Source organism: Nuphar pumila, chromosome 2, assembly GCF_984573655.1.
Source record: "Nuphar pumila chromosome 2, dmNupPumi1.hap1.1, whole genome shotgun sequence".
In the NCBI taxonomy this organism is placed as follows: domain Eukaryota; kingdom Viridiplantae; phylum Streptophyta; class Magnoliopsida; order Nymphaeales; family Nymphaeaceae; genus Nuphar; species Nuphar pumila.
In genome coordinates, this window is record NC_143250.1 from 104,139,694 (window position 1) to 104,154,648 (window position 14,955).

The window sequence follows — 14,955 nt, forward strand, 5'->3', positions numbered from 1 at the left end:
CGCTGAAAAGGAACCAGACCCTAACATGTGGTTCTTTTTTTTAATAAGAAAAAAGGAACCACATGTTAGGGTAAGGCAAATTCAAGTTGAAACACATTTTGCAAATAAAGTTCCCAAAAAAGAAAAATTTAAAGGCTATCACTGAAAATAATCACACAGCAAAGTACTCAATAGAATTTAGCATAGAAGGCTAGTTACCGATTCCCACAATAACCGGAAACCCTTGCTTCTCCAACAATGTCTGAAACAGAAAATAAATGTTAAAGCAAAGGTTATGACAAAAAATTTCAATCCTAAAAGTATCATATACCTAAAAGTTGCAAACTTAAGATTCTTAGTAAGAAAACTAATAAAGTATACTAATTGTAATTTATGCTCTAACAGAAGCTGACCTGAATCCTCAATATAGAAACAAGTAACCCTTCATCAAAGTTATAAAATTTAGAAGCAGGAAGATGCTGAGCCATACTCAAGGCAGAAGAATCTGCAGTTGTTTCTTTAGAGAGACCTATATGACCAAAAGTTCTAATCAATGCAGTCCAGAAAAGGGTGCATAAGTCAATTTCATGAACCATAGAGCGGCAAACAAATGATTGAGCACGAGCCAGAGTCTAACCTCCCACACGCAAGCTAGGGAATGGAGCATGGGGCCTGTCCAGACTTTGAAGTAAAGGATTTGGTTCATTTTTTGATGGAGACATACCTAGACTTACAAGATCCATATGTGAAATCTGCATACAAGTTGGCATTGGAGCAATTATTTCATGACTTTTCGTTCCTGAAGGTGGTGGGGGTGTAGCAAGTGGTGATACACCTGCAAGTGAAATACTGACTTGTTCAGACCCCTTAGCATAAAGCTAGCTCTTCAGATGCAACTGATGATACAAACAAATTTGACAATCACAGCAATTTCAAAAAGATTACCTTTAGATTCTATAAGCATATCTAAATATGATTTAGTGATCCAGGGTCCCTTGACACCAAGTAAAGCTGCCTCTGTCTCAACCACCTATAATGCAGAAAATGGTATCCACATCTTTTCCACATTTAGTTGTTCCTATTTGTATTCAGCATACAAAACACAGAAAAATGCAAGTGATTGACCTGTACTTACATATCATTGGTAAGATAACCAGCAGAACATATGTGATAACTGTGAAAAACTCTATAAAGAGAGTATGTGTATACAAACACAATACTTGAAACAAGAAGTGTGCACAAAGGCACAAGGAGAACTCTCACAAGTGCACAAAGGCATGGATACACATGCACAAAAAGCATGAAAAAATAAAGAACTTCTTTATTGAATGTCAAAGAGCTTTACAAAAAGCTTAAGAAAAACTAAAGGGGGAGCACCCCTATTTATACAAGTGGGAGACCATGGAGGGGCTCCCAATATGATCATTGGGACCCCTCCAACGGTCATAATTAGGACCGTTGGAGGGCCCAAGGATCATATTGTGTGGGCTCCTCCATGTGCAAAAAGCAAAAAGAATAAAAAAGAAGTAAAAATAGAAAAATTACATACATATTCTATAAAAAAGAATATGCATAAAATGAGGAGAAAAGACTGATTTACCCTTATCAGGTATATATACATATATATAATTAGATAGATACATATACATATATATATATGAGATATATATGTATATGTATCTCTATATATATAAATATATATATATATAAGATACAATACAATTTAACACCCCCCTCAAACTTAGGGTGACAACCGAAGTTTGCCAAGAAGAAAGTTAAATCTTGGAGAACACAACGCCTTGGTGAAGAAATCTGTCAGTTGATATTTTGATATTATATATGAGAGATCTATAATTCTTCTTAAGTATTCTTCATGAACATAGTGGCAGTCCATCTCAATATGCTTCGTGCGCTCATGAAATGTGTGATTTTTGGCAATGTAGATTGCACTTTTATTATCACAACACAGTTTTGTGGGCCCTTGAACTTGCATATTCATATCTTCCAGCAGCCTTCGAATCCAAACAATTTTCATGGTAGTGGTTGCAATGGCTCTATACTCAGCTTTGGTGGATGAGAGATATTTTCTGTTGTTTCTTGCATCTCCAGGAAACCAAGGATTCTCTTAAGAAAATGCAAAAACCAGTGGTGGAGTGACGGTTATTTGGGTCACCTCAATCAGAGTCAGTATAAGCAATTAAACTTAATTAAGAAGAAGAAGATAGAAATACCCCCTTATTTATGGTTCCTTTTATGTATCTGACAATTCAGATAATGACACTCATATGTACCGTAGTAGGGGCATGTTGAAATTGACTGGCAACATGCATTGCATGAGAGATATCAGGTCTGATAATGCTGAGATATGTTAATGATCCAATGAGTTGCCTGTAAGGGGTGGGATCTTTTAGAAGAATCTCATCATCAATCTTCATCTTTGAACCCACTATTTCAAGAGTCTCGCAGACCTTGTCATCTGTGATTCTTGATCTGTGAATAATCTCACAAGAAAGTTTAGTTTGAGATAAAAAATAGCCTCTGTGAGAATAGGCAACCTCAATTCCCTAAAAAATATGTCAGAAATCCTAAGTTTGACATTTTAAATTTTGTTGTCAATGTGGATTTAATGTTCTTGATTCCTTTTGTATCATCACCTGTTATTAACATGTCATCAACATATAATAACAATATAACAATTCTTGCATCAGATTTCTTGACAAACAATGAAGTGTCAGTATAACATAAAGAAAAGTTATTTTCTAACATTACATTGTTAAATCTATCATACCAAGCCTTGGGAGCTTGTTTCAAACCATAAAGAGCTTTTAGAAGACAGAGAACTTTATTTTTAGGGATTTTCATACTTGGTGGAGCATCCATATAGACTTCTTCATTAATATCCTCATTCAAAAAAACATTTTTGACGTCCATTTGAAAAATATTTTATTTTTTAATTGAAGCAATGGTGATGAGACATCTGATAGTGATCATACGTGCTACTGGAGCAAATGTCTCTTCATAGTCAATCTCATATTCTTGACTATACCCTTTAGCTACTAAGCTAGTTTTATATCTTTCAAGAGATTCATCACTCTTGGTTTTGACTTTGAATATCCATATGCATCCTATTATTTTTTTTCATTAGGAAGGGTTTGAAATTCTCATGTGTTAGCTTTTCTAAGGGCTTTGAGTTCATTCTCCATGGCTTCTCTCCATTCGACACACTTTTTGGCTTCTTTAAAGTTTTTTGGTTTAAAATATGAATGAATGGCACTAAGGCAATCTCGATATTTAGGTGAGAATGAATCAAAGGATACGAATCTAGAGGGAATCTTCCTAGTTCTTTCAGTTCTCCTAGGATTTATATTATATGTGGAGGTAGATTCACTAGGTTTGTTATATTGTTCAATCGCACTTCTAAAAGTACCTCTAAAGCGAAGAAGCCTATGTATGTATGAGAAAAGTGTCAAGGCAATTACTTGAAAAAGTGCAGTTAATTCACCATGAGTTCGTTGCAACTCATGAAGACCAATATAAGAAAACATGATCGAACAACAAGGTGAAATTCATATTTCTCCTGACTCTTATGATAAGTTGCGCCGAAACGTCAACATCATCTTCGACAAGTTAAAAGTAAACCTTGTAGATTATGATGAAAATATTCACCTAGCGAAGTGTATCAAAAGAAAACCTGCCTCTGATCGCAGTCGATTTGAAAAATCATATTGATATCTTAAAAATCGATATTTAGAATAAAAACAATATCCTTTTTTTAAAACCACTATCATTTTCCAAAAATGTCACATTCCTTGAGAAATATAATTTATCATTCTTAGTATCATAACATCAAAAGCCTTTTTATGTTTTAGAATAACCAAGAAAAGCACAAGGTATGGCTTTTGGTGAGAGTTTATCATTTTTGTTTGTAAGAACAAAACATTTACATCCAAAAATTCTTAATCTATTATAATCGGGGTTTTTTATATAGTATTTCAAAAGAAGAAATTTTATTTAAATTTTTTTATGGAAGACGATTAATAAGATAAACAAATGCAAGAGCCGCCTCGATCCAAAAACTTTTTGTAATGCTTTGGGATATAAGTAAGGTTCTAGTGGTTTCAATGATATCTTATGCTTTCTTTCGGCCAATCCATTTTGTTGAGTGGTTTTAGGACATGCTCTTTGGTGAACAATAACGTAGTCTTCAAGATACCTCTTAAATTCATTGGAGAGGTATTCACCTCCGGAATCGATCCTAAATATCTTTAGATTGCTATTAAATTGATTCTTAATCATCATATGATATGATTTAAAACACAAAAAAAACTTCATGCTTATGTTTAAGAAAATATATCCAACAATATCGAGAGAAATCATCCACAAAAATCACATAATATGTAAAGCCTCCCTTTGATATAACAGGTACTGGTCCCCAAACATCCGAATGAACAATTTCAAAAGGTTTAGTGCAAAACATAGATCTTTGTTCAAAAGGCATACTTCTCATTTTTCCAAGAATACAATCATTACAGGAGAAAATACTTTTACAAAGTTTTTTGACAAAATATAAATAGGATAACTTGGTGATGTTGGGATGTCCAAGTCTTTTGTGCCAAACATTTATATCTTTATGTTGGACAACATTACAAAAAGTGTTTTTAGGTATTTGAAGAGAGTCCACATAGTACAAATCTCCCTTCCTAGAGCCTTGCCCAATCAACTTCTCGGACCGGCGATCCTGTATTTAGCATTTATTAGATGAGAATTTAATGCCACATCCCTGGTCCGAGAGTTGAGAGACGAAAAGTAAGTTTAAATTCAATTTTGGTATAAATTTAATTTTAGGAATAAAGAAGTTTTGTGTTTCAAAGTTCCCAATACCTTTAATTTCAAGGGAAGTGCCATCCGTGGTTAAAACAAAAGATGGTGATGTATTTTTTGAATATTTGAAAAAAGAAAAAACATTCAGGTGATGATCTGCGAGTGTACACTAGAGGAGGATCCTGGTACCAAGCAAATGTGGGAGACTGAGAATGAGAGATAGACTTAGAAAATGACTCCAAAGGAAAAGGAGGAATGGGAAGAGCCAGGGTATCACCCTGTTCAATATGCAGTCTAGATGCAGTGGTAGAAAAATAAGGAACAGATTTAAAGAAAGATACATCTGCACTAAGATACTCTCGCCGGGAGATGGGATCATAGCACCGGTAGCCTTTTTGATTTTTCGAATATCCAAGAAATACACACTTGATAGCTTGGGCAGACAATTTATCACGGTTAGGTCCAAGTTTATGAACAAAGGAAACACATCCAAATACTTTGGGAGAAATCGAGAACAAAGGAGCATTAGGATAGAAAATGTGCAAGGGAATTTGTTCTTCCAAAGATGAAGATGGCATACGATTAATGAGATAACAAGCGGTGAGAACAACGTCCCCCCTTGCAACATAAGGGTGCGAGCTACATCTAGAAGATGCCTATGTTTTCTTTCAGCAATGTCATTTTGCTGAGATGTATGGGCACAAGTAGTTTGAGGACGAATGCCACAGCTTCGATAAAATTGTAACAATTCATTGGATTTGAACACAAGAGCATTATCTGTGCGGATAATCTTGACGAGAGACTGAAACTGAGTCTTTATTTCAATAATTAAAGATATAAGAATGAAGGCAACCTCAGACCTTTCTTTTATTAAGAAAACCCATGACAATCTGGAAAAATCATCAACAATAACTAAGTAATAACGACATTGAGACCTACTAGGTACTCTACTAGGTCCCCATACATCAACATGCAAAATCTCAAACATTGTTTGACTCGATGGACTCTGACGAGAAGGAAAGGAGCTTCTGTGATGTTTGCCCAATTAACAGGCGTCACACTGGAATGAATCAAATGGCGAAATCTGAGGAATAAGTTTACGAAGCTTTGGCAAAGGAACATGACCAAGACGGAGATGCCACTGATAGGTACTGGAAGATGTCTCAGACACAGAATTCATGGATCCAACCAGCTGATGTAGATAATAGACACCACCCTCCTCATGGCCTCCACCAATCTGCTTCCCCGTCAACAAGTCCTAAAAAATGCAACACACATGATCAAATATCACCCTACAATTATTCTCCTTAGCAATACGACTAACAGATAGTAAGTTCTGAGGAAATGAAGGAGCATGAAGGACATTAGTCAATTGAAGTGTGGGGGATATAGGAATGTTTCCTTGGCCTACAACAGGAGAAGATCTCCTATCAGCAAGTATAACATTGCGAGGTTCTGCAATAGGATGTAGCTTAGAAAAATTATGGGAAATCCCACACAAATGTCTAGAGGCACCAGAATCAATAATCCATCTACTACCTTGATAACTCAGGCTATCACCTGTAGAGCATGCCACATCAGCAACAGGCATAGGGGCACTCAAACTGGGAAGCCGGTGAGACATCAGTTCATTATACTCTGCACGACTGAGAATAACCGAATCGCTGGAGGAGGTAGTGTGGTTCTCTGCCTCGAGATTAACAACTAGAGCCTTGGATGCATTCGGTTTAGGTGATGGAATAGGAGGTCGACCAGTCTTATCCCAGCACCTATCTTCAAGATGTCCAATTTTACCACAATATGTACATTGAGGTCTTCCTCTACCTCGAGTACTACGACCTCGACCTCTTCCTTGAAAACTCAAGAAAGTACCTCTTCCACGACTTGAGGTGATTGCTAGGGCAGATGCCTGTGATTCAGAATGAGTTTGAGGAAGAGTGATGGCAAGCCTACTCAGACGATTATAGGACTCTGCTAGAGTAGGAACATCAGAACTCGTTAGCATTTGGACTTTGGCAACCGAGAATTCCGATGACAACCCTGTAAGAAAACGAGCAACCATAGTCTGCTCCTGATGGATCTTCTGTTTGGTGCAGCATAAGGGTATGTGTGCATTTAGCCTCTCAAAAGCATATTTAACTGAGGCATAGTATTGCGCTAAAGTCTGATCTCCTTGTTGCAACTGATAAATTTCATGCTCAACTTGTAGAATACGACTCACATTAGTTTTATGAGAATATGTATCACGGAGATTGTCCCACATTTGTTTAGCTGAGGTGTAATAAATCAGTCCATCAGCTATATGTGGTTGTACACTGTTCATTATCCATGACATCACGATGTCATTGTCTTCATCCCAGGTGGCATATTTTCCTATTCTTTCAGTGGGCTCCAATTCCAACAGGACGTGCTTTTTCCGATGACCGGAAACAGACATTATGAAGGTGCAAGACCACCTCGCATAATTCGAATCATCTAGCTTAACTGAACATCCATATGAAAATGGATTTGCAAAGGCCTTATATTCACCAATGGCCTCTCCCTTTTGATGATTATCTAAAGCACGTGACTCAGCCATGTAAAATTTTTCACCCGGGGCAAACCAAAAAAATTTTAGCCAACCAACTATTTATGTGAAACAATAATCTCCTGCATACTTTGTTTTAGATCAGAATAGTGATCAAATCACTACCACGACGACCAAAGGTTAAACAACGACTATCAACTTGAGATTGAAAACAACTACCGTTTAATCTTCCAAAGCAAAGATCTGTTCCCAGACATTCAACAGTGACTGATCCCTATTTTTAAATCTGATCGCCGACTGCAATAGTTCAACTGCATCCATTAAAAATAATTCTAAACCCAAGACGATATCAAAACGATCTAACCTTGATCTATAAAATTTTTGATCAAGTCGATGTCTTTAGGCGCAATCTACAATCAGCAGTTGCAGTGTCTTCAACCCACAATCAGTTCACGATTTCAGCAGCTTCTCCACAATCAACACCAGCACACAATCACGATCGGTAAGTGACCTCCACACCAGCAAAAAAAAACACGATCACAATTTCAGCAACTTCTCCACGATCAACACCAGCACACGATCACGATCGGTAAGTGACCTCCTCACCAGAAAAAAAAACACGATCACGGCAGCACAATTTTTGTTTTTTTTTCTCAACAACGTCGCCCCATCTACGGCATCCAGTCCTTCTTCACGTTCAGCGACAGCAGCGTCATCCCAGAAGGGAGACCCGCTCTGATACCATGTTGATTTCTTTCAGCCCTAGGTTCGATTTCAAAGAGATGAGAGAGAGAGAGAGCTTATCGGTTCATTAACCCTAATCACCTATTTAAAGAGGTGATTAGGTGTAACACAAATACAAGTAGGCATACGTGATTATGACGCCTTAGGTGAGTCATAACAGGTGACAGTTGGTCGCGTAAGGCCTTGAGAGATGGGAATAGATAAAGGTTGTTCAGGACAAAGCGTTTGTTAGAAGTAGTAAGAGCGATAAACGATGACCTGGATTAGATGCGGAGACCTCGTTCTAGGAACGAGAACAAACATGTTGTGTGGTAGTTCATAGCTTACGATCAAATGAATCATCTTGCTATGTTTTGACAGTTGCGTTGCTTACTTGCTTTGAACTACTTACGCGCTTGCACTACTTACGCGCTTGTACTACTTACTCGCTTGCACTACTTACCCGTTTGTACTGCTTACCTGTTTAACTGCATATCTGCTTTTAACTGCATAACTTGCTGAATTAAATGTACTTAATTCAGTTTTATGTAGTGTCTCTTGTGCACCTACTAGTTTTTCGGGAAACTAACCCATTCTATGGGCACAGGTGATGATTAGGTACACTACGCGCGATTGCAAGATGGCTTCAAGACTTATTCTTCCTGCTCTTAGCTCGCATCCTAGACGCTTTGGGTTTGTAACGGATTTTCCTTAGGATACCCAAATTTTGTGACTTATGGTTATTTTAGCTAACGTGCCCAAAGTTGTCAACTTGCCTTCTGAATTAACGGAAGAATAGTCTTCCGCTGATTTCATAAATAAACTCTGAAGGAAAGAGATTTTTTCTAGTCTCTTGTCTGTTTTCTGAAAGATTCGTAAGTTTGAAATTTTGGGGCGTTACAGATCCATATCCGATCCATATTCTAATAATTTTGGCATTCACGATTTCAGGGGTATCAATGTGTCTTTCATCTGAAATACCTGACCTGGCAACAATATCCAATGGAAATTTAGATTGAGTTAGCAAGTATCCTCTAGGTGAGTATGCAACTTCTATACCAAGAAAGTATTTCAAGAAACCCAAATCACTCATTTCAAAGTGTGTTTTGAGAAATTCTTTAATGTCATAAACTCCATGTTTATCACTTCCGGTGATGATCATGTCGTCAACATAGAGTAGAAGGATGATAATACCTGCATTAGAATTCTTAACAAACAAAGTTGTGTCAGTAAGACAAAAACAAAAACCAAAATCACGCATAACCTTACTAAACCTGTCATACCAAGCTTTTGGAGCTTGTTTGAGACCATACAACGCCTTGTTTAGATGAAATTTTTTCTCTTTAGAGACATTCATTCCTAGTGGTGGGTCCATGTATACTTCTTCAGCTAAGTTTCCATTTAGAAATGCATTTTTGACATCCATTTGAAAAATATGCCATCCTTTTATTGATGCAAGCGCTATTAGGATTCTAACGGTGGTCATTCTAGCTACTGGAGCAAAGGTCTCTTCATAGTCTATTCCATACTCTTGGGAATAGCCTTTTGCCACCAATCGGGCCTTAAATCTTTCAAGAGTGCCATCACTCTTAGTTTTCACCTTATACACCCAGCGACACCCAATAGGTTTCTTGTGGTTTGAAGGATGGTCTTGAATGGACCAAGTATTTGCTTTTTCTAAAGCTTCTAATTCGACTTTCATAGCCTTGACCCATTATGGTTGATCCTTGACTATATCATAACTAGGAGGTTTTTCATAGGAATGAATTAAGGTAATGAAGGCTTGATGTTTTGGTGAAAAAGACTCGTATGACACAAACTTTTCAGGAACCCTCGAGATCCTAGTAGATTTTCTAGATGAAGACACAGATTCTTGTTCCCTTGTGTATTTATCCAGAGCACACTGTCTTTCTAAGTTTGCTCGTCTAGAGTATTGAATACAATCTTGATTGTTGCTAAGAGGATCAAAATCAGTCATATTCGTCTGATCATCCACATTAATTTCTCTTTCACTATCCCTTGGAACTAGATCCAACAAGAAGGAATACTCATCTATTTCAGTAGAGTCTTTGTTTTCAAAAAAACTTTCATTTTCTAGAAAGGATACATTCCGTGAGACATATAACTTGTTATTTTTAGGATCAAAACACATGTACCCTTTTTGATGACTTGCATATCCTAAGAAGGTACAGGGGACAGCTCGGGGAGAGAATTTATCATTCCTATCTGTAAAAACAAAGCATTTGCACCCAAATACCCTTAATCTAGAATAATCAGGAGTTTGTTTGAAAAGCTTTTTAGTGAGAGAGATATTGTTTATTGAGGATGATGGCATTCTGTTAATAAGATAAACAACAGAAAAAATTGCTTCAGCCCAAAAAACCTTAGGAACTTGATGTGGGATAAGTAGTGTTCTAGTTGTTTTTATAATGTGTCTGTGTTTTCTCTCAGCTAACTCATTTTGTTGAGGGGTATAGGGACAAGATTTTTGGTTTGTAATTCCATGTGAGTTTAAATATTCTTTAAATTCAGTTAATAAAAATTCTCTCCCTGAATCAGTGCGGAATATTGAAATATCATTTTTAAATTGATTTTTGACCATATTGTGAAATATTTGAAAAATTGAAAACACTTCAGATTTGTGTTTGAGAAAGTATATCCAGATATATCGTGTAAAGTCATCTACAAAAATTACATAATATAGAAAACCACCTTTGACATAACCGGTGCGGGACCCCAAACATCAGAATATGTTAATTCAAGTGGTCGAGTGAAGACAAAGGCGTTTCATTTTTCCAAGAATACATTTTTCACAAGTGAAAGTTTCAAAATTACAAAAAAAAAGTCATGTTTGGAAAATACTGGAGCTTGGATATACAAGGATGACCAAATCTTTGGTGTAAAAGATCCAAGCCCAATTTTTGAACATTGCAGCATAATGTTTTCTTGGGTAATTCCAAAAAGTCCATGTAATACAAGCCTCCTTCTCTATGGCCTTCCCTAATCAGCTTCCCTGAATGGTGATCATGTACTCGACAATCATGAGAAGAGAAGGAAACATTACACCCATGATCAGTTAATTGTGAGACAGATAAGAGGTTTAGATTAAGTTTAGGAATATATCTAATTTTTGGAACACAAAATCCTTTTGAGTTTTGAGAGCTATTTTCGAAATTTCCTATTCCTTTTATTTCAAGAGTTGTTCCATCCGTAGTCAAAACATTCGTTTCACTTGAGTTATAACAGTGTGACAGTAACTTAAAATTTGGTGTCATGTGAAAGGAAGCACCAGAGTCAAGGAGCCATAGGGGTTTACCTGGATCAGAGATGCCAACAGAAGAAGCAACAGCTCCAGCAGAGGAAGAAGATCCTTCAAGAAGAGGTTGTAGAGCCTCTACCAGCTGAGTTAGGGACATATTTCCAATGGATGTCTCATTTGATTTTTTCGTTGATTCAACAAAAGCTACCTTATTCTCATAAGGTCTCTTCAACTTTGGGCAGTAAGTTTTAACGTGTCCCGGTTCATGACAGTAATAACAAATAACTTTTATTTTTCTAAAATTGCCTCCTTGCCTTTCATTGTTTGTCCTCCCAACATGTGGAGGTTTGTATTTGTGAATGTGATTATCGGGTCTAGATACAGCTAAAACGGTATCATCATCACTTTTGACGACTCGTTTTTTTAGTCTATTTTCTTCCATACTTAGCTCTTCAATTGTATCTTCAATAGAAGGAACCTTTCCCCGATGTAGAAGAGCAGGCTTGGTTGATTCAAATTCGGATCTCAACCCATTGATAAATTGAAAGAAATGTTCTGCATTTACTTGATTCTGGCGAAGCTCAATGTCTTGTGAACAATGCCACTTTGGTTCAAGAAGAGCCAATTCTTCCCATAGCTCGGATAAGCTATTGTAGTACTCTGTAATACTCTTTTTCCCTTGAACCATATTCCGAACTTTTTCTTGCAAATTACATATGTGAGCAATATCTTTAAGAGAATACATTCTCTTAAGATACTCCCACGCATCATTAGCGTGTTCAAATTTTGCGAGACTTGAACACTTCTTTATATCTACACTAGAGATTAGCCAAGACATGATCTTGGCGTAACCCATTCTCCATTCTTTTCAATTTTTCTCATACGTGGAGATGACCTTAATTTTTTCTACTTCCGAAAGAGGTACTTCTCTTCCTCCTTTAGTGTGAGTTAGTTTAGGTTCCGCATTGGTTCTATCAACTAAGCCCCATAGACCTTTTCCCCAAATGATATGCTTCATGATTGAAGCCCATGTTATATAGTTTGAATCGTTGAGTTTTATGGGCTTAATGGTGACATTATCATTGTCATCCATTTTACAAGCTTGAGAATGAGAGGGGAAGCAGAAAAACAAGTAAGGGGAATAATTTTACCACAAAGAGCGAGAATAGGTAGCCTTCCAAACTTTTCAAGGCTACACACAATCAATTCTTCAAAGAGACTTCACTTTGTTGAAGAATACTTGAATGGCATGCTTCCCAATGCACGTTCACTGACCTCGCTCTGGTGAAAATACACTACAAAAATATCTCTCAACAAGTTCTCACAAATACACCACAAGAACCACAAAGGTTCACAAAGAGAACTCAAGAACATAAACTACCCGAAAATGGGTATACAAACATGAAATAAATAAATTTAATGAATTGGGATAAAATCCCATACAAAGGGAATGAATTACAAAGGGGATTAGTCCCCATATTTATAGGGAAGGGGAGAGGAGCCTCAAGAGAGTCTTTGGACTCCCAACGGCTCTAGAGCCGTTGGGAGTCTAACGGCTCCCTTGTGGCTGCACCTTTTTGACTAGTCAAAAGGTGAAGGTTATAAGAGTCCTAAAATGGGCTGATTTAGCTAGTTCTAGTTAGGTTTCAACTAGAAATAACTAAACCAAATACTAACTAAAGAAAAAAGAAAATTACATGAGATTACATGCCTATGAGATGCCTATGAGATTACATATGAGATTACATATTTTAACAAATGTCAAACATGACAAAGCTAGACACAGTAGCTGAAACCCCTCTAGATATGTAATAATGAAAATTCACAGGAAAGAAAAATGGATGATAATAAATATGAGAACCAAAAGACATCAAAGCATTAAAAGTGAAAAATAATCCAAAATAATGAGGTAGCAGTGTTTAAATACTTACTTTCCTGCTTGGGCCCTTTAAGACCAAAAATGTCTCGCCAAGTTCATCAATGCTTTCAAGTGATATGGAGACTCGACCTTTATTGATAGATGTAGATTTACGCTTATAACTAATAACAACTTTGTAATCCAACTGCAGTAGACCACCCAATGTCGTCCGTCCAACCTGTGATATGAAATGTTTACAAAGCAAATGTTTAAACCTTTTTCAAAATAAACATGTAATAGTAATAGCTATCTTAGCCAAGGGATGAGGGCTCAAATCCCACCAGGGTTACACCCCAGCTTGCCTGTGGAAATAAATGATAAATAACATGACTGCAAAGTTCATGAGATGTATCACAAGGTCAGCTCTATCTCAAACAACTCAGTAACGATGAAAATAAAAATGCATAATATTCACAATTACAATAGTAAAACCAAATCCTGCCATGGAAAATCATGTGTCTCTTATGTTCTCTTTCTCCTGTTATCAGACAGAAATCTCAGAAGCAGTTTACTAAAAGACAATAAAATCAAGAACCATCATAAATTTGGTAAGTTGTAAAAGGTTAACCAAATTATGAGGCAGAGCAATGACAAACTTGGTTACTCATCAGCCATCAACCACCTAGACGTAGATAAATAACAGCTGCACAACTGATTTAATTAATTCATAAATGTAAAGATGCCCAAGCACAACAAAAATGAAATGCCATCAGGAAAAAAAATCTTAACGATTGACATCACAAACAGGACAACCAAAAGTATTTGTCGTTTATAGGTAATACAAACTTTGGGTTTCAAGAAGAGAAGCTCTAGCTCAATACACAAGCCCCAAATAAAGGTAGACCTTTGTCCTTTCTATAGAAGATGACTTTTCTAGAATTTTTTTTTTTGCTTGACAAAAACAGATAAAGGAATAGAAGTAGACACAAGCTTAAATTGTCTATTTGTCAATCTTTGTACAAGAACATTGTGAACAGTCCAACAACTCTATTTCATGTTCACCCTCTCCCATATCCAAGCTAGCTTTGGCAACGAGGAGGGAGGCATTGTGTAAAGAAAAAAAAAAGGGAACCTTGAGGAAGTTACTTGTGAAACATCACAAACATGTATACAAATGAATGTAAAATAGAAAAATGTCATATCAAATATCATTATGGAAGGTAAATTCACCTCAAATTCAGCTTTAGGTCTCAGAATGTAGTTCTGATGAACAAGCCTCTGATCACCAAGTGATAAGTAGTATCTAATTCCACATTGTCGCACCTTTATCCAGTCACTAACCCGAGCTGCTTCACTAGCTGTTGGTGATCTTAGAAACATCTCGATATAACTGGAGAAAAAGGTAAATCACAATCGGTGATGACTGCTTTAGAAGCAAACATAGGAACTGGAGAAAGAAATAAAGCATCAACAGACACCAATTTTATGGAAGACAACAGTATTGAATGTGTCAAGGACAATTTAGATTGGCAATGTCCATCGATGAAATCATACTTACTCCTCGCTTCGTGGTTCATTTCCATGAAATGGGAAAGTTGCGGGCGAATATGGCGGCTGTCACACATAATACATTTTGGTCATCAAAAGGATGCCAATTGTAAATATTAGAAGGTTAGGTGATATTAAGGAAATCCAAAACTAAATCTTCCACATATAATGAAACATCAAATATAAGAAATGATAATAAGAAAAAACATTACTTAGTTCTGAAAATAGTAAAAACACCAA

General features: G+C 36.6%; 1 protein-coding gene across 3 annotated transcripts in view; it reads right to left on the reverse strand.

Moving 5' to 3' along the window:
* Positions 1-14,955, reverse strand: part of LOC149846508 (uncharacterized) — a 43,460-nt gene that overhangs the window by 23,515 nt on the left and 4,990 nt on the right. For 2 of the 3 annotated variants that reach the window (XM_089998036.1, XM_089998039.1), the window contains exons 8-14: positions 14,726-14,781; positions 14,398-14,557; positions 13,241-13,405; positions 925-1,009; positions 617-814; positions 393-508; positions 199-241 (exon numbers count right to left, since the gene is read on the reverse strand). In XM_089998036.1, the coding sequence (XP_089854162.1) occupies positions 199-241; positions 393-508; positions 617-814; positions 925-1,009; positions 13,241-13,405; positions 14,398-14,557; positions 14,726-14,781 (823 nt within the window). The remainder of the gene's footprint in view (positions 1-198; positions 242-392; positions 509-616; positions 815-924; positions 1,010-13,240; positions 13,406-14,397; positions 14,558-14,725; positions 14,782-14,955) is intronic. The other variant, XM_089998038.1, reaches the window with a different exon arrangement.